This window comes from Saccopteryx bilineata, chromosome 8 (assembly GCF_036850765.1).
Source record: "Saccopteryx bilineata isolate mSacBil1 chromosome 8, mSacBil1_pri_phased_curated, whole genome shotgun sequence".
In the NCBI taxonomy this organism is placed as follows: Eukaryota; Metazoa; Chordata; class Mammalia; order Chiroptera; family Emballonuridae; genus Saccopteryx; species Saccopteryx bilineata.
Window position 1 is genome coordinate 30,081,579 of NC_089497.1, and position 23,662 is coordinate 30,105,240.

At 39.3% G+C, this 23,662-nt stretch overlaps 1 protein-coding gene and 1 pseudogene across 5 annotated transcripts in view; both read right to left on the reverse strand.

Annotated features, from left to right (window-relative positions):
- The window catches only part of ST3GAL6 (ST3 beta-galactoside alpha-2,3-sialyltransferase 6), a 92,666-nt gene that overhangs the window by 29,720 nt on the left and 39,284 nt on the right, over positions 1 to 23,662 (reverse strand). For all 5 annotated transcript variants that reach the window (XM_066241501.1, XM_066241503.1, XM_066241498.1 and 2 more), the window contains 3 exons: positions 18,096 to 18,173; positions 4,337 to 4,440; positions 2,899 to 2,962 (listed from right to left, as the gene is read on the reverse strand). In XM_066241501.1, the coding sequence (XP_066097598.1) occupies positions 2,899 to 2,962; positions 4,337 to 4,440; positions 18,096 to 18,173 (246 nt within the window). The remainder of the gene's footprint in view (positions 1 to 2,898; positions 2,963 to 4,336; positions 4,441 to 18,095; positions 18,174 to 23,662) is intronic.
- On the reverse strand, positions 21,080 to 22,937 carry LOC136312156 (PRELI domain containing protein 3B pseudogene; annotated as a pseudogene).

Below are 23,662 nucleotides of genomic sequence, written 5' to 3' on the forward strand. Positions count from 1 at the left end.
AAGTCAGAAACCCAAGCACCGGATAAATCTATCTAGGTTACATCGTGGCTTTGGCATTTACCAGCTGTAACAAACTACGTACATTTTGCTAACTTCAGTTCCTCCCGTTAAAAGGGAGTTCATCAAGCATACTTTGCCGGGTGGTTGTGAAAATGAGAGAGAAAGGACATAAAGCGCAGAGGCAAAGGGCTGCACAAAACAATATTCTACACATGAGAGCCATATAAACTTTAGGTTAGAAAAGAATATACAGGTATTGATCGACTCACGACCTATACAACTTACGACCATTCGACTTTACGACCACAATCGCTAGCCACGACTGCTCCGCGTCTGGCAGCACAAGCGTTACCCAGCCGGGCGTACGACAGTGCGGACCAGCTTCCAGCAGCACTACCATCTCCGCGTGCACCATTTCAACTGTTATCCCAGACTCGGTACAGCAATTTGTGTTTTGTATCTTGGATATTTTTCATCAAACCCCTCCCCAAGATGTCTACCAAGAAGAAATTGTCTTTGTCTACGCCTCAGCATGCCAAGAAGGAAAGAAAGGCCATCGATCTCCACACAAAAATGAAGGTAATTAAGCAGTACAAAGGAGGAAAGAAAATTATGATAGAATATGACTTAAAGATTTTTATAACATTATTTCACAATACTGTACATAGAGCCTACTCAACTTACGACCAAATTGTGTTACGACTGGTCTGTTGGAACCAATCGTGGTTGTAAGTCGAGCACTAGCTGTATGTGGTTGTTGCTGAGATGCGATCAAAAACTGAAGTTGAGATAAGTTGACAGCTTGGGTTTAAATTACAACAGTATAGGGGCTGGGGGCCGGGTGAGAAAGGTAAAGGGATTAAGCAAAGGAAAAAACATCAGAGACACAGACAACAGCACGGGCACTACCGGAGGCAAAGAGGGTGAGGGAAGTCGCAAAGGAAGAGGGGGAGGTCGCAGACGATAAAGGGGGTAAATGGTGACGGAAGGAGACTTGACTTGGGGTGGTGAACACACAATACAACATACAGATGGTTTATTATAAAGTTGTATCTCTGAAACCTATATAATTTTCTTAAGCAATATCAACCCAGTAAATTCAATAAAAATTTTAAAAAATAAAAAAAGGAATCACAGAACAAGAAAAAGAAATAAAAAATAAATTAGGCCTGACCAGGCTGTGGCACAGTGGATAGAGCTTCGGACTGGGAAGCAGAGGACCCGGGTTCGAGACCCCGAGGTCGCCAGCTTGAGTGCGGGCTCATCTGGTTTGAGGAAAAGCCCACCAGCTTGATCCCAAGGTTGCTGGCTCCAGCAAGGGGTTACTCGGTCTGCTGAAGGCCCGCGGTCAAGGCACATATGAGAAAGCAATCAATGAACAACTAAGGTGTTGCAACGTGCAATGAAAAACTAATAATTGATGCTTCTCATCTCTCTCTGTTCCTGTCTGTCTGTCCCTGTCTAGCCCTCTCTCTGACTCACTCTCTGTCTCTGTAATAAATAAATAAATAAATAAATAAATAAATAAAAATTGGAAAAAAAATGTTTAAAATAAATAAATAAATAAATTAGGCCCTGGCCAACTGGCTCAGTGGTAGAGCATCAGCCCAGCGTGTGGAAGTCCCAGGTTTGATTCCCTGCCAGGGCACACAGGAGAAGCACCGATCTGCTTCTCCACCCCTCCCCCTCTCCTTCCTCTCTCTTCCCCTCCCACAGCCAAGGCTCCATTGGAGCAAAGTTGGCCTGGGCACTGAAGATGGCTCCACCACCTCTGCCTCAGGTGCTAGAATGGCTCTGGTTGCAACGAAACAACGCTCCAGGTGGGCCGAGCATCGCCACCTAGTGGCCATGCCGGGTGGATCCCAGTTGGGCACATGCAGGAGTCTCTCTGCCTCCCTGCTTCTCACTTCAGAAAAATAAAAAATAAAAATAAAAAATTTATAACAAGTACAAACTGAAGTGAACCAACATATATAACATAATCCAGACATCATTAATCTGGGCCCCCAACAGAGAAAAGTGAGGTGAAGTCAGACAAAATCTAGCACTGTTCCCCCCACTCTGTCCTGGAAACTCTATCTTCATTTTCACACCACTGTCCGGTAGCCTATCTCTGCGCGCGCGCGCACAGACACACACACACACACACACACACACACACACACACACCGGAGAGCACCTGATCTCTACAGCGAGAAGGGAAATTCTGCTTTTACTCTTTAATGGAAGTCTGACATCTACAGGCTGCCCATATCATCCCACTGAACCACTGGCTAAATTCTGAAGTGTCGTTTAAACTTTGTAACTTTGTGAAATAAGTCTACTTGCTAATTCAATTGGCAATTCAATGCGTAGGGGGTTAGTTAACTCGACATCAAAAACTTCTAAAAGCTAAGTTACCATGAGTAGTCAGAAAACATAAACCTAAGCAAGCTGTTTGCTTCCCTTAAATGTAATTTTGAATAAAAGAAAGAGAGCTGCTTCTGAAATCTGAGATTCAAATGAAATAGAAAGGATCCTTATGAACAGTTTAGAAGATGTTTGGGAAGGTGTGTGAACAGCCCACGGAGGGAGGCTGTGAGCTGGTTAACGGAGGGTGGTGTGAATTAATTCTTCAGTAGTGACAACCTAGAAGAGATGAATGGGGTTAAAAATGTCCTGCCTTGGCATTAGCATCACTCATCATAAGACTTTCTGCAGATTTCTGACCCAATTACACAGCTTCTAAATTAGTTTTCAGTTCATTTATTTCAAATGTCCTAGAAATAACTACTAGATGTTTTAGTTATGCACAAACGCTATGGAATTTTCCCGAGTGACTACATTTCAGATGGAGGCATACTTGGAACCACTTTAGCTAAAACTAAAAGTTAAACAGAAGCAAGGAAATGAACTCACTTGTCAAACTCATCAAAGAGGTCACAGCTCTGCAGTTTTGAAAGAGCAAGTCGAAAATATTCCGCTAGAAAACAAATGGGAGTATTGTGAATGAAGGGAACCGTAGCTTCTTAGGTACACAGTAAGCCACCTTAACCCTCCCACCCCCCAAAGCCATCTTCAACTGAAGTGGCTACACCTGATTTATTCTTGGATAAAAATTCACTATTCAACTGCATTCAGCCAGCAATTCCTAATAGACACGCTCAAAATGGCAAATATTCTAAGGACACTTTCCAAAAACCCTAGAAAAATAATAGGCTTAATAGGAAAACAATCATAAAAAAGTAACCCCAAAATTAGCAATATCAGATAATTCTGAAACTGATATCAGTATAGAAATCAGGCCCTGGCCAGTTGGCTCAGTGGTAGAACATCTTGGCCTGGTATGTGGATATCCTGGGTTTGATTCCCAGTCAGGGCACACAGAAGCGACCACCTGCTTCTGCCCCACTCCTCCCCCCTTTCTCTCTTCCTCTCCCACAGCCATGGCTGGATTGGTTCAAGTGCATTGGCCCCAGGTACTGAGGATGGCTTCTTGAAGCTTCCACCTCAGGCACTAAATATAGCTCGGTTGCAAGCATTCCCCAAGATAGGCAGAGCATCAGCCCTAGATGGGGATTGCAAGGTGGATCCCAGTTGGAGTGCATGTGAGAATCTGTCTATCTCCCCTCCTCTCACTTAGAAAAAGAAAAGAAAGAAATCAGTATGTAGTAAGTTTGATCTTATTGAATTATCAAATTCTCTGCAACATGTTTTAAAAATATATATACACACAAAAGATCACAAAAAAGTAAGCAAAATCTAACTCAGAAAACTGTAGGCTTGTCACCTCTGGCTTTCAGAGCCTCTCAAAAATTGAGAACATAAAGTTGTGTAGAATCAATCAGTTGTCAAGCACAGGGAAAAGTGTTTCACTATTAGTGGATGGAATATTTCTCTCTAAATTAAGCAAAAATAAAATATCCACTGATTAAATTCTTCAAAGTTGGCCAAGGACCTAGAACTGGCTGATGAAATAAAAACTCACAGGTAAACAGGTGAAATGGAAATTGGGAGGAAATTAACACACAGGGTTATTCTGCTAATTCTAAATTGAAATAAGGTAAAGCATCAGAGCTCAACAATACGATGGCAATACAAGTTAAAACAACAATATCTTAACAACAACAAAGTCTACCTGTTTTTATTCTTTTATTCTTCACTCCTCAAAAGGAGTTATAATTAAAACTGATTCCCTTCTTCCCATCCCCAAATCATATTCTTTAGGAATCATTATGAAGCAGAAAGATTAAAAGGCCTTAAAATTAATAAATAATTAATAAAAAAACTCAATGAAACATATGGTTCACATCAAACGCCTCTCATATTTAATAGGGCAGGGCAAGAATATACTGACCTGATGTCCTTATCCCGTATGGCAAATCAAAGTTATCACTACCATACAAGGAAGCAAGCTTTTTAAAATCAGCTGCACAAAGAAAAGGGTGAAACTCATGAAACCTGGAAGATAAGGATAAAGAATGAATTTTTCCAAATGCCTGCAACACTTGTAGGCTTTTAAAGTCACAACTGAAAATAACTGTAGCCAGTCACTCATACTGTTATATTGACTATATAAATGTATAATTATTTTTAAAATTTTAAAAATAATCTTAAATAGTATTTAAATAATATACAGAATAAGGTAGACAATGGAGTTACACAACCAGCATGGATACACATTCCAAGCAATGGGACCAAAATTATGTAATGGCTGGGGGGGGGGCTTAAAGGAACAAAATTTTAAACCAAACCAACACCAAGTGACAAAATGTTAGCCATATAGGAGATGACGTCAGAGTAATGGCGGAGTAGGAAGCGATACCGATAAATCTCCCCCAAAACTCAACAAGATCTTCAACCAGAAACAGAAAAACCTATACTTGGAGCTTCCAGATTCTTCGCAATACACCCAAAGGTATGATTGAGTGAAAAATTGGCTAAATATATAACCAAACCCCGAAGGAAATAGGGAGTAAGAAATGCTCCGCCTTCCTCACTAACCTAAACAGGGCGGCTTTCTCTGGTAACTGTGAATATAGAAACTGAGGCGGGCAAAGGGGGTGAATAGATCCAGGCCGCCGCAGCAAAAACGGCCGAACCAGGCTGTGGCTCAGAGATCCAAGCCGAGGAAAATCTGATCCTGTGGCAACCCGGGCAATACAAGCTAACACTCGCGCCAAACCCAAACAAAGAAAGACAAGCGGAGCGGCCATTTTACCCGGTCTCCTGGTCGGTGCGCAGTTAGTGGAAGAGAGATTTCTTCCTAAGCCGCGGAAGTGGGTGCCCGTGTTGCCCCACGGAGAGGCAGGGTCAGAGGCCTTTCTGTGGGCTGAGGGCAGAGTCTCTGGGCAGCCCCAGCGCCCTGGGAAAGCCACGCACGGGAGGGAGTGAGAACTAATCCCAAAGGTGGAGATTTTCCGTGCTGGAGGCTGTTTCACTCAGAGGGAACCGCGGCCGGCCTCATATCCTGGTTTGCGCACGCAGATAAGGAGTGAGCGATTCCTCCGAGTGCCTCGGCAGTGCGCGCCCGTGTTATCGCACAGAGGGGCAGAGTCAGGGGCCTTTGTGTGGGCCAAAGCGGAATCTCGGGCCGCCCCAGCGCCTTGCAAAAGCCGCACACGGGGACGGAGCGAGACTCAATTCCAACGCTGCAACTTTTCCCTGCGGTTGGGGGTTTCACTCAGAGCGTGAGACTGCTGGCCGGATATCCTGGTTGCAGACAGTGAGTGAGAGTTTCCTCCAAGTGCCCCGGAAGTGGGCGCCCGCTTGTGTTACCGGATAGAGTGGCAGAGCCAGAGGTCTTCGAGTGGGCGGAAAGCCCGCCTGATTATGCTAGCAGCTCTGACTGACTGAGCCTTACCCAGAGCCCTGTGCTGAGTGGAAATAGAGTGGGGAGTTGCCAGCAATTTGAGCCTCTTACTATCCAGGCAGAGGCAGCAGCAACCCCATACCTGGACTATCAGGCTACTAATTGAGGAAGGAAAGACTAGGAGAAAGGCTCCAGGAACACGGACTCTCTCACTGTCGGAGCCTATAAATGCTAATGAGCCTCGACTCCCAACGAGAATAAAGCACAATACATGACATTGCCATAGAGACTTATCAACTGCAAACCTCTACCTGAGCGTGCCAAAGGGCAGAACCCGGGGTACAGAGTCACCGACCAGGAAGAGGGAGAGAAAAGAAAAAGCAAGAAGATAACCTCTCAAAATCAAGAATAATCTGCAGACTTTATAACCTATCCCATTTTATTATATTTGTTCGTTTGTTTCTCTTATCTTCATTCTTGAGACTTTTTTTTCCTCCTCCAATTTGGCCGATTAACTCTCTACCGGTCTTACTCTCTCCTCTCCTTGAACTACACTACCCATAAGTGTTACATCTCCCATTATCATTTCTCTTCTCTTCCTTTCTCTCTATGAGGGTTGCACTCCAAAACCCTTAACTCTCTCTCTCTCTCTCCTTTCTTTTTTCTTCTTTTAGTGGTTCCCTCTTTTTTTTTCTCTCTCTCTTTCTTTTCTCCCTCTATATTAGTTTCTTCCTTTCTCCTTTACATCTCCTCTCATTCAAACCTCAATAACAAACAAATTATCTTATTTGGGACTCAAACCTATGTTTGTGGCATTTTGGGGGGTTTTTACTTCACCTTTTTAACTCACTAGCAGTGCTCCCATCCCTGGCTCTCCATATTATCTAGTTCTTGTTCCACTAAATACAATAGTAAGTTTTTAATTTGTCCCCCCATTTTTCCATTTTCCTCTTATTCCTCTCATCATAACTCTTAGAAAACCAACACCTAAAAGCAAATCATTCTATTCTTGACCCAAATTTTTTCCTTATTTGCTTTTTGTGGGTCCATACGCTCTTTTTTTTTTCTTTTTTCTTTTTTTTTTTTTCCTTTTTTTTTTTTTTTTTTTCTTTCTCTCTTTTTTGCCCCTTTATTACTTTTCCCCAATTCAGGCCCTCCATCACAGGCATTGTTTGTTATAACTCACAGTCCACCACAAGATTTTCTCAAGAAAGAGGGGAGAGGAGAGGAGAGGAAAAAAAGAGGGGGGGAATAATTTCCTTTTTTTAAAAAATTTTTATTTTATTTTATTTTTCTTTATTTCATTATTAATTTTTTTTTAAAAAAAACAACTCTTTTCGATTTGTTATTTTTTTATTTTTTTTAACTTTTTATTCTTTATTAAATCTCATTAATACTATCAACAAAACCACCCTCAGATGCCATTAAGGAAGAGAAAATCGAATATCATGGATACAAAAGAAAGAGAGGTAACACAGCTAGATGAGGAAAAATCTATGGAGAAAAAATTTAATATATTGGAAACCTTGGAGCTAAATGACAGAGAATTCAAGATAGAAATCCTAAAAATCCTCCGAGATATACAAGAAAACACAGAAAGGCAATATAGGGAGATCAGAAAACAACTCCATGAACACAAAGAATATATGTCCAAGGAAATTGAAACTATAAAAACAAATCAAACAGAGATGAAAAACTCAATTCACGAGCTGAAAAACGAAGTAACAAGCTTAGCTAATAGAACAGGTCAGATAGAAGAGAGGATTAGTGAAATAGAAGACAAGCAACTTGAGGCACAACAGAGAGAAGAAGAAAGAGACTCAAAAATTAAAAAAAATGAGATAGCCCTACAAGAATTATCTGACTCCATCAAAAAGAATAACATAAGAATAATAGGTATATCAGAGGGAGAAGAGAGAGAAAATGGAATGGAGAACATACTTAAACAAATAATTGATGAGAACTTCCCAAGCCTGTGGAAAGAACTAAAGCCTCAAGTTCAAGAAGCAAACAGAACTCCAAGTTTTCTTAACCCCAACAAACCTACTCCAAGGCATATCATAATGAAATTGACACAAACCAACAGCAAAGAAAAAATTCTCAAGGCAGCCAGGGAAAAGAAGAATACAACATATAAAGGAAGGCCCATTAGATTATCATCATATTTCTCAGCAGAAACTCTACAAGCTAGAAGAGAGTGGACCCCAATATTTAAAGTCCTGAAAGAGAGGAACTTTCAGCCACGAATACTATACCCATCAAAGCTATCCTTCAAATACGAAGGAGAAATAAAAACATTCACAGATACAGAAAAGATGAGGGAATTTATTATCAGAAAACCCCCACTCCAGGAATTACTAAAGGGGGTACTCCAATCAGATACAAAGAACAAAAAAAAAAACAGAGCCACAAGTAAAAGCTCCAAGAAGAACACAATAAAACCAAATTTAAACTGTGACAACAACAAAAAGAAAGAGGGGGAGAAGACGGAGATTAACAGTAGCAAAGGACGATGGAGTGCAAAAGTACTCACAAAATAGTTCGCTACAATGAACAGGGTAGGGACCCTTTTCATTACTCAAAGGTAACCACCATTGAAAAAACCACCACAGAAGCACATGAGATAAAAAAGATAGCAACAGAGGAAAGATGTATGGAATACAACCAAATAAAAACAAAAGATAGAAAAACGAAAGAGAAGGATCAAACAAGACACAAAACTAACAGAAAGCAAGATATAAAATGGCAATAGGGAACTCACAAGTATCAATAATTACACTAAATGTAAATGGATTAAACTCACCAATAAAAAGGCACAGAGTAGCAGAATGGATTAAAAAAGAAAATCCAACTGTATGCTGCCTACAGGAAACTCATCTAAGTAATAAGGATAAAAACAAATTCAAAGTGAAAGGCTGGAAAACAATACTCCAAGCAAATAACATCCAAAAAAAAGCGGGTGTAGCAATACTCATATCGGATAATGCTGACTACAAGACAGGAAAAGTACTTAGAGACAAAAATGGCCATTTCATAATGGCTAAGGGGACACTGAATCAAGAAGACATAACAATTCTTAATATATATGCACCAAACCAAGGAGCACCAAAATATATAAGACAGCTACTTATTGATCTTAAAACAAAAACTGACAAAAATACAATCATACTTGGAGACCTCAATACACCGCTGACGGCTCTAGATCGGTCATCCAAACAGAGAATCAACAAAGACATAGTGGCCTTAAACAAAACACTAGAGCACCTGGATATGATAGACATCTACAGGACATTTCATCCCAAAGTGACTGAGTATACATTTTTCTCCAGTGTACATGGATCATTCTCAAGAATTGACCATATGTTGGGCCACAAAAACAACATCAGCAATTTCAGAAAAATTGAAGTTGTACCAAGCATATTTTCTGATCATAAAGCCTTGAAACTAGAATTCAACTGCAAAAAAGAGGAAAAAAATCCCACAAAAATGTGGAAACTAAACAACATACTTTTAAAAAATGAATGGGTCAAAGAAGAAATAAGTGCAGAGATCAAAAGATATATACAGACTAATGAAAATGACAATACGACATATCAGAATCTATGGGATGCAGCAAAAGCAGTGATAAGAGGGAAGTTCATATCGCTTCAGGCATATATGAACAAACAAGAGAGAGCCCAAGTGAACCACTTAACTTCCCACCTTAAGGAACTAGAAAAAGAAGAACAAAGACAACCCAAAACCAGCCGAAGAAAGGAGATAATAAAAATCAGAGCAGAAATAAATGAATTAGAGAACAGAAAAACTATAGAAAAAATTAATAGAACAAGGAGCTGGTTCTTTGAAAAGATCAACAAAATTGACAAACCCTTGGCAAGACTTACCAAGGAAAAAAGAGAAAGAACTCATATAAACAAAATCCAAAATGAAAGAGGAGAAATCACCACGGACACCGTAGATATACAAAGAATTATTGTAGAATACTATGAAAAACTTTATGCCACTAAATTCAACAACCTAGAAGAAATGGATAAATTCCTAGAACAATACAACCTTCCTAGACTGAGTCAAGAAGAAGCAGAAAGCCTAAACAGACCTATCAGTAGAGAAGAAATAGAAAAAACCATTAAAAACCTCCCCAAAAATAAAAGTCCAGGCCCTGACGGCTATACCAGCGAATTTTATCAAACATTCAAAGAAGACTTGGTTCCTATTCTACTCAAAGTCTTCCAAAAAATTGAAGAAGAAGCAATACTTCCAAACACATTTTATGAGGCCAACATAACCCTCATACCAAAACCAGGCAAGGATGGCACAAAAAAAGAAAACTACAGACCAATATCTCTAATGAATACAGATGCTAAAATACTAAACAAAATACTAGCAAATCGAATACAACAACATATTAAAAAAATAATACATCATGATCAAGTGGGATTCATCCCAGAATCTCAAGGATGGTTCAACATACGTAAAACGGTTAATGTAATACACCATATCAACAAAACAAAGAACAAAAACCACATGATCTTATCAATAGACGCAGAAAAGGCTTTCGATAAAATACAACACAATTTTATGTTTAAGACTCTCAACAAAATGGGTATAGAAGGAAAATATCTCAACATGATAAAGGCCATATATGATAAACCATCAGCTAACATCATATTAAATGGCACTAAACTGAAGGCTTTCCCCCTTAAATCAGGAACAAGACAGGGTTGTCCACTCTCTCCACTCTTATTTAATGTGGTACTAGAAGTTCTAGCCAGAGCAATCAGACAAGACAAAGAAATAAAAGGCATCCATATCGGAAAAGAAGAAGTAAAGGTATCACTTTTTGCAGATGATATGATCCTATACATCGAAAACCCCAAAGAATCCACCAAAAGACTACTAGAAACAATAAGCCAATACAGTAAGGTCGCAGGATACAAAATTAACATACAGAAGTCAATAGCCTTTCTATATGCCAACAATGAAACAACTGAGAAGGAACTCAAAAGAATAATCCCCTTCACGATTGCAACAAAAAAAATAAAATACTTAGGAATAAACATAACAAAGAATGTAAAGGACTTATATAATGAAAACTATAAACCATTGTTAAGGGAAATCGAAAAAGATATAATGAGATGGAAGAATATACCTTGTTCTTGGCTAGGAAGAATAAATATAATCAAGATGGCTATATTACCCAAAGCAATATACAAATTTAATGCAATTCCCATCAAAATTCCAATGACATTTTTTAAAGAAATAGAGCAAAAAATCATCAGATTTATATGGAACTATAAAAAACCCCGAATAGCCAAAGCAATCCTAAAGAAAAAGAATGAAGCTGGGGGCATAACAATACCTGACTTCAAACTCTATTATAGGGCCACGACAATCAAAACAGCATGGTATTGGCAGAAAAATAGACACTCAGACCAATGGAACAGAATAGAAAGTCCAGAAATAAAACCACATATATATAGTCAAATAATTTTTGATAAAGGGGCCAACAACACACAATGGAGAAAAGAAAGCCTCTTCAATAAATGGTGCTGGGAAAACTGGAAAGCCACATGCAAAAGAATGAAACTGGACTACAGTCTCTCCCCCTGTACAAAAATTAACTCAAAATGGATCAAAGATCTAAACATAAGACCTGAAACAATTAAGTACATAGAAGAAGACATAGGTACTCAACTCATGGACCTGGGTTTTAAAGAGCATTTTATGAATTTGACTCCAATGGCAAGAGAAGTGAAGGCAAAAATTAATGAATGGGACTACATCAGACTAAGAAGTTTTTGCTCAGCAAGGGAAACTGATAACAAAATAAACAGAAAGCCAACGAAATGGGAAATGATATTTTCAAACAACAGCTCAGATAAGGGCCTAATATCCAAAATATACAAAGAACTCATAAAACTCAACAACAAACAAACAAACAATCCAATAAAAAAATGGGAAGAGGATATGAACAGACACTTCTCCCAGGAAGAAATACAAATGGCCAAGAGATATATGAAAAGATGCTCATCTTCTTTAGCTATTAGAGAAATGCAAATCAAAACGGCAATGAGATACCACCTCACACCTGTTCGATTAGCTGTTATTAGCAAGTCAGGTAATAGCAAATGTTGGAGAGGCTGTGGAGAAAAAGGAACCCTCATCCACTGTTGGTGGGAATGTAAAGTAGTACAACCATTATGGAAGAAAGTATGGTGGTTCCTCAAAAAACTGAAAATAGAACTACCTTATGACCCAGCAATCCCTCTACTGGGTATATATCCCCAAAACTCAGAAACATTGATACGTAAAGACACATGCAGCCCCATGTTTATTGCAGCATTGTTCACAGTGGCCAGGACATGGAAACAACCAAAAAGCCCATCAATAGATGACTGGATAAAGAAGATGTGGCACATATACACTATGGAATACTACTCAGCCATAAGAAATGATGACATCGGAACATTTACCAGCAAAATGGTGGGATCTTGATAACATGATACGAAGCGAAATAAGTAAATCAGAAAAAAACAGGAACTGTATTATTCCATACGTAGGTGGGACATAATAGTGAAACTAAGAGACATTGATAAGAGTGTGGTGGTTACGGGGGGGAGGGGGGAATGGGAGAGGGATAGGGGGTGGGAGGGGCACAAAGAAAACAAGATAGAAGGTGACAGAGGACAATCTGACTTTGGGTGGTGGGTATGCAACATAATTGAACGACAAGATAACCTGGACTTGTTATCTTTGAATATATGTATCCTGATTTATTGATGTCACCCCATTAAAAAAATAAAATTATAAAATAAAAAAAAATTAAAAAAAAAAAATGTTAGCCATATATAGGAGAAAACAAAGGAACTGATAAGGGAAAATAAAAATAATGATGCTAAGCCCCTCCCAAATGTGAAGGCCCCATATGTATGAAGGTGTCCACTGTGAAAATAAAATATGTGTTAAAATCAGATGTAGCCAGGACTGAACTCCTGGTGTCATGAAATAAATGTTTACTCAAGAACAAGAAGCACGACAGTCTGACTGCCTGGGCTGGCCCCGGGTGCTCCCCGCTAGGCGCTCTCTCATACCAGAGCATTTGATGAGGGCAGGGGTGCCTCTGGTTCCTCTCACTTTTAGTGTGTCTGACACAGAGTAGGCAGACAATGGGCATTTATTAAATAATTGAATAAATTCCAACTCCCAATTAAATTCTTTATAAACCATTATCTAACAGAAAAGTAAGTTGGGTTTTTTTTGTTGTTTTTTGGGGTTTTTTTTGTATTTTTCTGAAGCTGGAAACAGGGAGAGACAGTCAGACAGACTCCTGCATGCGCCCAACCGGGATCCACCCGGCACGCCCACCACGGGCGACGCTCTGCCCACCAGGAGGCGATGCTCTGCCCCTCCGGGGCGTCGCTCTGTTGTGACCAGAGCCACTCTAGCACCTGGGGCAGAGGCCAAGGAGCCATCCCCAGCGCCCGGGCCACCTTTGCTCCAATGGAGCCTCAGCTACGGGAGGGGGAAAGAAAGACAGAGAGGAAGGAGAGGGGGAGGGGTGGAGAAGCAGATGGGCGCTTCTCCTGTGTGCCCTGGCCGGGAATCGAACCCAGGACCTCTGCATGCCAGGCTGATGCTCGACCATTGAGCCAACCGGCCAGGGCCAGTTGTTGTTTTTTTTTTTAATTAAAGAAAAGGAATAGGTAATGTTCACAGTAAAATGTTATTTTTACCTACCAAGAGAACTGAACACTACTGAGCAAATCAAACTAATCTTTACCCCCACCCCCACACAGGGCCCCATCGTTCTGCTCTTGCTCTTTCTTAGTCTAAATACTGCAGGTAGACATCAGGGTGACCCTGAGGTGGCAGAGGCTACACGACAGAATGGAAATAAATAGCAGGAGAGTAGGGGCAAACCAGCTCTGGTTTTATTCTGACTTGCTACTCAGGAGCCGCCAACCTGTGGCAAGTCACAGGAGCATAAGCTCTTCAGAGCCGAGCTAAAAGCGCACATGTACTCAGACTAAGGAAACAGGTGAGCAATGCACATAAACCTGTAGTCTGCAACCCATTGGTGGTTCATGAAATCAATTTTGAGTCACGATCAACATATTTTTAAATAGCAAATAGAAGAGAATACGGGGCATTTGAAGTAAGAAATGTACAAAGACTCTTTTCTTATTAGAAATTGCATGTAGACTAAGTTAGAAGTAAAATGTATTTCTTACTATGGGTCATGGTCAAAAAAAGTATAAATATAAAATCACTCTTTGAGTCTTTCAGTGGCCCTAACTAGACAGACCCTAATGGATAGACTACACAAAGCCATGGCACATCTATAGCCATATACAGAAATAGCTTACATATCTGCAGGTTTTCAGAGAGTTGGTTGATTTTAAAGGGATCTGTAGCCCCCAAAAGGTAAAAATCCAGTAATGGAAAGGTACAATAATATAATAAAACAACATAAAAACAGAAAATGTGATTTTTGATTTTTGGTAGATAAACACACCTTTGACTGCTTTAGATATATCATCCAAACAGAAAATCAATAAAGAAATATCAGCCTTAAATGACACACTAGACCAAATGGACATAACAGACATTTACAGAACATTTCATTCCAAAATACCAGATTATACAGTCTTTTCCATTGTGCATATAATATTCTCAAGGATAGACCATATACTGGGCCAAAAAACTAGCATCAACAAATTCAGGAAGATTGAAATTATACCAAGCATATTCTGACAATAAGGCTTTGCAATAAGAATTCAACTGCAATAAGAAGGTAAAGAAACCCACAAAAATATGAAAATTAAACAACATACTTCTAAAAAATGACTGGGTAAAAGAAGAAATAAAAGCAGAGACAAAAAGATATATTCAGACAAATGAAAATGACAACATGACATATCAAAATTTCTGGGATGCCACCAAAGCAGTAATATGAGGAAAGTTTATATCATTACAGGCTTATATCAAGAAACAAGAGAGATCCTAAGTAAGCAGCCTAACATCACATCTTAAGGAACTAGAAAAACAAGATCAAAGGCAACCCAAAGTCAGCAGAAGAAAGGAAATAGTAAAAATCAGAGCAGACCTAAATGAAATAGAGAACAAAAAAGCTATAGAAAAAATTAATACTACAAAGAGCTGGTTCTTTGAAAAGATCAATAAAATTGACAAACCACTGACTAGACTCACTAAGAAAAACAGAGAAAGGACTCATATAAACAAAATCCAAAATGAAAAAGAAGAAATTATCACAGACATCATAGATATACAAAGGATCATAGTACAATAGAATACTATGAAAGATTATATGGCACCAAATTCAATAACCTAGAGCAAATGGATAAATTCCTAGAACTATACAATCCTCCTAGACTGAGTCACAAAGGAGTGGAAAACCTAAATAGGCCTACAAGCAGGGAGGAAATAGAAACAACTATCAAAAACCTCCCCCAAAACAAAAGTCCAGAACCATATGGCTACCCTAGTGAATTCTACCAAACATTCAAAGAAGATTTGGTATCTGTCCTTCTCAAAGTCTACCAAAAAATAGAAGAAGCAATACTCCCTAACACATTTTATGAGGCCACCATAACCCTTATACAAAAACCTGGCAATGAAAAAAGGAAACTACAGACCAGTATCTCTATGAATACAGATGCAAAAACCCTAAAAATACTAGCAAATCTAATACAACAACACATTAAAAAAATACATCACTATCAAGTGGAATTCATTCCAGGAGCATAAGGATGGTTCAACATACATAAATTGATCAATGTAATATACCACATCAACAAAACAAAGAACAAAATTATATGATCCTATCAATAGATACAGAAAAGGCATTTGATAAGATACAACATCCCTTTATGTTTAAAACACTCAATAAAATTGGAATAGAAGAAAAGTACTTCAACATAATAAAGGCCATATATGACAAACCACCAGCTAATATACTAAATGGTGAAAAGATAAAGGTTTTTCCTCTAAAATCAGGAGCAAGACAAGTCTACCCACTCTCTCCCCTCTTATTCAACATAGTTCTAGAAGTTTTAGCCAGAGCAACCAGGCAAGAAAAAAGAAATAAAAGGCATTCACATTGGGGGGAAAAGAAGTAATGGTATCACTTTTTGCAGATGAGATGATCTCATATATAAAAAGAAACTCAAAAACTCCACCAAAAAACTATTAGAAACAATAAACCAATACAGTAAAGTTGCAGGATACAAAATCAATATATAAAAGTTTATTGCTTTCCTATATGCCAACGATGAAAACTTCAGAAAATGAACTCAAGAAACAATTCCTTTTATAACTGCAACAAAAAATAAATACCTAGAAATAAACTTAACAAAGGATATGAAATACCTATATACTGAAATTACAAAACATTATTACAAGCAATTGAAAAAGGCACACTATGGAATAGAAAAAATATTCCATGTTCATGGATTGAAAGAATCAACATAGTTAAAATAGCCATATTACCCAAAGCAATATACAAATTTAATGCAATCTCCATCAAAATCCCAATGGCATTTTTTAAAGGAATAGAACAAAAAAATCACCAGGTTTGTATGGAACCATAAAAAACTTAAAGCCAGAGGTATCATACTATCTGACTGCAAATTATACTACAGAGCCATGATAATCAAAACAGCATGGTCTTGACAGGAAAACAGACCTACAGACCAATGGAAAAAAATTGAGAGCCCAGGTATAAAACCACATATATAAGGACAAATAATCTTTGACAAAGGAGACAAAAACAAACAATGGAGAAAAGAAAGCCTCTTCAATAAATGGTGCTGGGAAAATTAGAAAGCCAAATGCAAAAGAATGAAACTTGTCTACAGTTTGTCCCCATACACAAAAACTAATTCAAAATGGATCAAAGACCTAAAAATAAGATCTGAAATAATAAATTACATAAAAGAAAACATAGGTACTAAACTGATGGACCTTGGCCATAGAGAACAATTTATGAATTTGACCCCAAAGGCAAGGGAAATAAAGGCAAAGATAAATAAATGAGAGTATATCAAACTAAAAAGCTTCTAAAGAAACCAACAACAAAACAAAAAGGCAGCCAACCAAATGGGAGATGATATTCACAAACAACAGCTCTGATCAGGAGTCCATATCCAAAATATATAAATAATTCACAAAGCTCAGCAACAAAGAAGCAAACAATCCAATTTAAAAAATGGGGAGAGGACCTGAACAGACACTTCTCCCATGAAGACATAGCAACAAATAGATATATAAAAAGGTGTTCATCTTTGCTAGCTATTAGAGAAATGCAAGTCAAAACTACAATGAGATACCACTTCACACCTGTTAGATTGGCTTTTGTCAACAAGTCAGGTGATAACAAGTATAGGAGAGGCTGTGGAGAAAAAGGAAACCTTATTCACTGATGGTGGGAATGTAAACTGGTACAGCCACTATGGAAGAAAGAATGGTGGTTCCTCCAAAAATTAAGAACAGAATTACAATATGACCCAGCAATCCCTCTACTGGGTATCTACCCAAAAAAACTCAGAAACATTGGTACACAAAGACACATGCACCCCCATGTTCACTGCAGCATTATTCATGGTGGCCAAGACATGGAAACAACCAAAGTGTCCCTTGATAGAGGATTGGATAAAGAAGATGTGATACATATATACAACGGAATACTACTCAGCCATAAGAGATGATGACATATTGCCATTTACAACAACAAGGATGGACTTTGAGAGCATTATACTGAGTGAAATAAGTAAATCAGAAAAAACTAAGAACTATATGATTTCACACGAGGGTAGGATATAAAACTGAGACTCATGGATATAGATAAAAGTATAGTGGTTACCAGGGGAAGGGAGTAAAGAGGGACAAATATACTGTGATGGAAAATAATTTGATTTTGGGTGATGGGCACACAACACAATCAACTGTTCAAATGTTATTAAAATATTTACCTGAAACCTATGTACTCTTATTGCTCAATGTCACTCCATTAAATATAATTTTTAAATTAAAAAAAAGCAGTTCACCTTTTTATGATCAAACTCAATAGACCTCTCTACTCTCAACTATGTGAAAAGAACACTGGTCTGAATGTGTTCTTCTCAAAAGGAGATAGGATATTCAAGCTCTTTTTTAAATGTAGGGTGTCCCTTTTATAAGACAAATCCCTAAGATTTGTCTAGGGGAAAAAAGTAAACAAGGGTGGAAAATGATTGCAAACACATTTTGAACATTTTCTATGCCACAGTGTCTTTTATAGTTTTACCTCAAGAGAGAGGCAAAGGCCGGCTTTGCTGAACAAGGCTGGATCTTGTTTCTCCGTTTCATTTCCACAGGTGGCACCCTATGAGACAAAACCAGGGTCAGTCAGAAAGAACTAGGCAGCCAGCCCAAAGGAAAGCCAACTCCCTGGGAAGCCACTCGGTGCCACCACTGAGAGGCTTCTCGGGCAGGAAATAACAGTCCTCACAGCAACCCCTGAAGTATGAGAGGAACCTCTCCGAGTCCTGTGCACATTTGAAGATTCACGGATGCGAGGCAAGGGAGATGGGAGAGGCTGAAGTAATGAGCGACCCACAAGAGGTTCAAAGAGCAGTGAATCAAAGGACCCTCACAGAAGGGTTTGAATTACGGCACCGGGGGAAGCCACACCCTGGCTTGGTTTTCAAATGTTCCCAAAAACCTGTGAAACCCATTTCACCCCAAGTGCACACAGCCATCGAGGTCCTCCATGCCACATCCGGGGACACCTGCCAGCAGCGAACACTATAGAAACACTGACCCAGCAGGTTGTACACACCCTGCCTTGTGATCCGGTAACTCCGCACAATGCACTATTTAGAGTCATATCTAACGTCCCTGTTCGTGGCACAGGTTAGACCTGTGTGTCTCCTGAATGGAACATTTGTCTCCAGAGTTTAAAAGGGTATTATTGTGAAAGGCCAAGAAAAATAAATGAAGGGGACAGGGTGACAGGATCCAGATTTAGCCAAGAAAGAGGAAAATAGCCCAATATAAGAACATTCATTATTAATGGTCATCAATTATGTGAAAAACCTAAAAAGAAAATTAATCCATTTTCTTCCATAAGACTCTAACTAAAATAAATTATCTAAACTCCTCATGGATAGACTCCAGTTTTTAATTTTGAGGCAATACTAAATCCTCATAGTTAGAGCTGCTAGGTCCCTGATTTATGAGGCTAGTATGGTCCTTGTGGAATTCATCTTTTGTGAATGTTATAAATGCCAATAATTCCTTGATTTATATGTAAGGAAATTATATACAAATATGGTAGACCAGCACATGAAATTATAAAAACTATATTCAGAGGACAAAATGAAGTGTATCACTTGATTTTTAAGGTTATTAAGAGATATAAACCAAACTATTTTAAATTGTGAAGACAAACTTTGGGTGCCTTTCTAAAAAAGATAATTATCTGTCTTAACAGGTTTTTTTGAGTGTGTGTTAAGAAATCTTTTTATCATCAGGGTATCCATTACACCTTTTTCAGATCAAGTATAATTCACAGAAATTATACAAGGCAACTTGTTTATTAAATATCAGTAGTTAGCAGTGTTAAGTTTAGCTGAAATGTTATTTCAATTGTAAAAACCATCTCTGGTTACAAGAAAATAATCAAAAAACTTATTAAATTTCACTTGTTTTTGCAAATGTCCTAAGAAGTCTTAAGCTAAACAATATTTTAAGTAGAAAAACACTAGTTTTTAAATAGCTTGGTATACTATGTCTGTGGTTTAAGTTCATATCTTATCTGGTTTCTTTTATAGGAAATTTGACTAGAAGTTTATCATATTAAGCATTAAAAAATAAAGGCAAGAGCTAATCTTTCAACAGAGATATTCTATATGTAACAACCGCCAAGTATCCAAGAGATTTTTTACTGGTTGATAATTAACTGCTACATAATATGAAACAAAATATATCTATTGGATTGTTTTACAGAGTGTAGCTGCCCTTTGGCACCCAAAATGAGTAAAAAGAAAAAGAAGGAGAAGCTGCAAAGCAATTCTTATTTTGGCCAGTTCAGGTCAATAACTTCTTTCCTCCTTACCGTCCTTTCCTTCTTTCCCACTGTTGGGCAAATGAGTTTGTAAAATTTGTATTTTTTGAGTTTGCTCACTTTTATTGTTAAAAATGGCGCTGGGCAGCGCCAGGTATATTGTCTGTGAAATTGTAAATTACCTTCCTTCTTGGGAAGGGCCATTGTTATATCAATATTTGCTGAAGGAGAGGTTTTCTCCAGAAACCAGAGCTGAGAGGCTTTTGTGAGCTACGCTGAGACTGGTGAGGCCTTTGATTCGAGGAGAAACCAGAGAAGATTCTGCTGGTTGTGGAACCGGATTACGTATCACACGGATTACGTAGCTTTGTGAGCTCTGAATGAAGAGGGAAGTGTTTTTTTCCCCTGTGTGTTTGCTCACTGGCCGGTGTGAGACTTTAATAAAGGAATGGCCTACTATTTTTCGGCTCCACTGTTTCTTTACTGCTCCCCCCGCCAAATCCAATGAGAACCTGCACCTGCATGGCCATGACAGCGGTGGCCACTGGCCATACACCCACCACCCCCACCCCGCAGTGGCACCACATTGTTGAAAATATTAAGGACCTGCGATTTATGCTTCGGATCAAGACATTGTCTGAGTCCTTTCAAATGATGCACAGCTCCTCACGTGAAAAAATGTTTTGTGGTTACAATTGCTTCAAAAAGTAATCATATTCAAATAACCAGACATATTATGCTTTAGCAATTACAGAACCATGAGTTTGACTTGTGGCGATATATAGGTTCGGCCAACGTGAAATGCTAACAGATGTGAAAAGCCGCTCTTTTGTTTAAGCTGAGAGGGCTGGGAAAGTCCAGTAATGACTTATCTTTTCAGTTAACACAACCAGCCCGTGACACAACACAGCAAGTTGGAAAGTTCAAATCCACGGAAGGTAATGTCTGCACTAAGTTACAAAACTCTGGCAAATCCATACAGTTCTCTCTTCTAATACAATAAAATCATATTTTAGTTGGAGTTAAATAATACTTGAATGATAATTTTCACTCAAAAAAAAAATGACAGTTAAGTACCAAATTAAAATACTGTGGTTGTTGATGGTGGTTTATAGCAGAGTAAGTTACTTTATACCGATTAATATGTCTTTTAGAACTACACAGTTTCTCCACGGAGAGTGAGTTCACTCTGGAAGTTGACCGCAGCAGGGCACTTGGTATATTTAGAGGCGGCCCTTTGTGCTGGGGTTGGTCTGAACCCTGGTGGAGGCCCAATGCATGGAAAGCTTTCGAATGCTACCTGCAGGAGATTCAATATGCTAACACCCGTTCCCAAGTACTTTTCAAAAAAGTGTTAAATTTTCACATAAATCCTAGAATTCTCGCCCTGGCCGGTTGGCTCAGCGGTAGAGCGTCGGCCTAGCGTGAGGAGGACCCGGGTTCGATTCCCGGCCAGGGCACACAGGAGAAGCACCCATTTGCTTCTCCACCCCTCCGCCGCACTTTCCTCTCTGTCTCTCTCTTCCCCTCCCGCAGCCAAGGCTCCATTGGAGCAAAGATGGCCCAGGCGCTGGGGATGGCTCTGTGGCCTCTGCCTCAGGTGCTAGAGTGGCTCTGGTCGCAACATGGCGACGCCCAGGATGGGCAGAGCATCGCCCCCTGGTGGGCAGAGCGTCGCCCCATGGTGGGCGTGCAGGGTGGATCCCGGTCGGGCGCATGCGGGAGTCTGTCTGACTGTCTCTCCCTGTTTCCAGCTTCAGAAAAATGAAAAAAAAAAATAAAAAAAAATCCTAGAATTCTCAAAACCAGATAGTCATTTCAAACAACACTAATAATTTCAGATATTCCCTTTTATTTAGAAACCCTGTACCTCTTTGTTTTGATCAAGTCACAGAGCCTTTTCTAGCTTATTTTTTAAAATCTACCTAATTATAGTTGTATTTTTTAAAATAACAAATAAGTATAATGGCAGCTAGTAGAGATGGGAGGGACTGGTGTTGTATACCAACTCTCATCATTTCTCTACAAATGCTTCGGCTGCCGGCCATCAATTCTTAAGTCTCACTATTCAACTTTGGTATTATCCATTCCCTTGTTTCTCGGCTTTCGTTAGCATTTGAAGATACTGCGCTTGGCATCAGCCCTTTGAGATAACTACTGACTCCTTTCACAGTGATTTTAGCCTCTTGAGTCAAAACAGGTTTTCTTCTGGGTCCTGAGGATGTGGTTTGAATTAAGTCTCTCATGTACTGAAACCTCTTTTGTAAATAAAATATTTGTGGACCTAGTTGCATTGTTTTCTCTACAGCAGAGGTCCCCAAACTATGGCCCACGGGGCAGCATGTGACCCCCTGAGGCCATTTATCCACCACCACCCCCACCACACTTCCGGAAGGGGCACCTCTTTCATTGGTGGTCAGTGAGAGGTGCACAGGATGCATCCGCAAAGCGCAGTGTCGCTCACGTACAATACTACTTCCGGTGATGCGGGACACACACGTCATGGCTCTGGAAGTACTTCATATCTCTTGTTATGGCTAGCAGTGACAAATATGGAACCGGACATTGACCATCTCATTAGCCAAAAGCAGGCCCATAGTTCCCATTGAAATACTGGTCAGTTTGTTGATTTAAATTTACTTATTCTTTATTTTAAATATTGTATTTGTTCCCGTTTTTTTTTTTTTTTTACTTTAAAATAAAATATGTGCAGTGTGCATAGGGATTTGTTCATAGTTTTTTTTATAGTCCGGCCCTCCAACGGTCTGAGGAACAGTGAACTGGCCCCCTGTGTAAAAAGTTTGGGGACCCCTGCTCTACAGGACCAACGACAGGATGTTCTTTCTGACACACACGTTTTGGTTCTTGCTGTGCCAATAAGGGATTTCACAGCAGAAGGCAGTCCCCACTCTGTGCTGAAAAGTCCATGGCTCTGCAACTTCGCAGAAGAATAGGTATGTCTGTCCAGTACATCAATTCCAGCCACACTTGAGTTCATGGGGTTCACATATGTCTGCATTGCAGCTGCTCTAACAGTTTCCCAGGGGTATCAAACACATGCTCCAAAATCAAGATCCGCATGGTGCTGGCAGCCCGCGCGGTGTCCAGGCAGGACAAAGAGGCAAAGAGACCACTCTGATCCCTGCCCCACCCCAGCCGCTGTCTGCATAGTTTTTAAGGAAGCAAGTTCACAGCAACACCCAGTTGAGGCCATTTTCCACCGTGCTTTCTGTGACTGGAGTAATACATTAGCTTAGAAGTGACATAAACATTCCTCAGATCCTGATGTCAAAAGACTGTGCTAAATTTAGGCCCTTTCCATTGTCTTTATCATTTCTCCCATGACCAACAATAGGATTTATAGGGAAGTAGCTATCTGATAAGCTTCTTCCTCTCTTGTCTTGTGACAAGAGACGGAGGGAGATTCCTGTGGTATAATTTTTATGTTGTATACGGTCAGACTAAGTTTTCTAGCTCAATATTTAATCCAAAGCCTAAAACTTATGGCTAAACCCACCCACCTCACATTGGATCTTTTCCAGTGACCATTTGCTCAACCTTCTTCCAGGAACAGCATTATAATCACCTTTCAATCAACCAGTGATGATATGACATTAAAAAGTATCAATTTATATTTTTATCTAGTAAGCACAAGCTAGAAACATGATCTAGGATCTACTATAGCAACACTGGCATAAAGAGCTAAACTTTGTCTAAGACAGGAGGTTGTCTTGTGATTTATTTTGATATAATCACATACTACATACTACCCATTCAGGATTTAAAGGTTATCCAAACTTTATTCC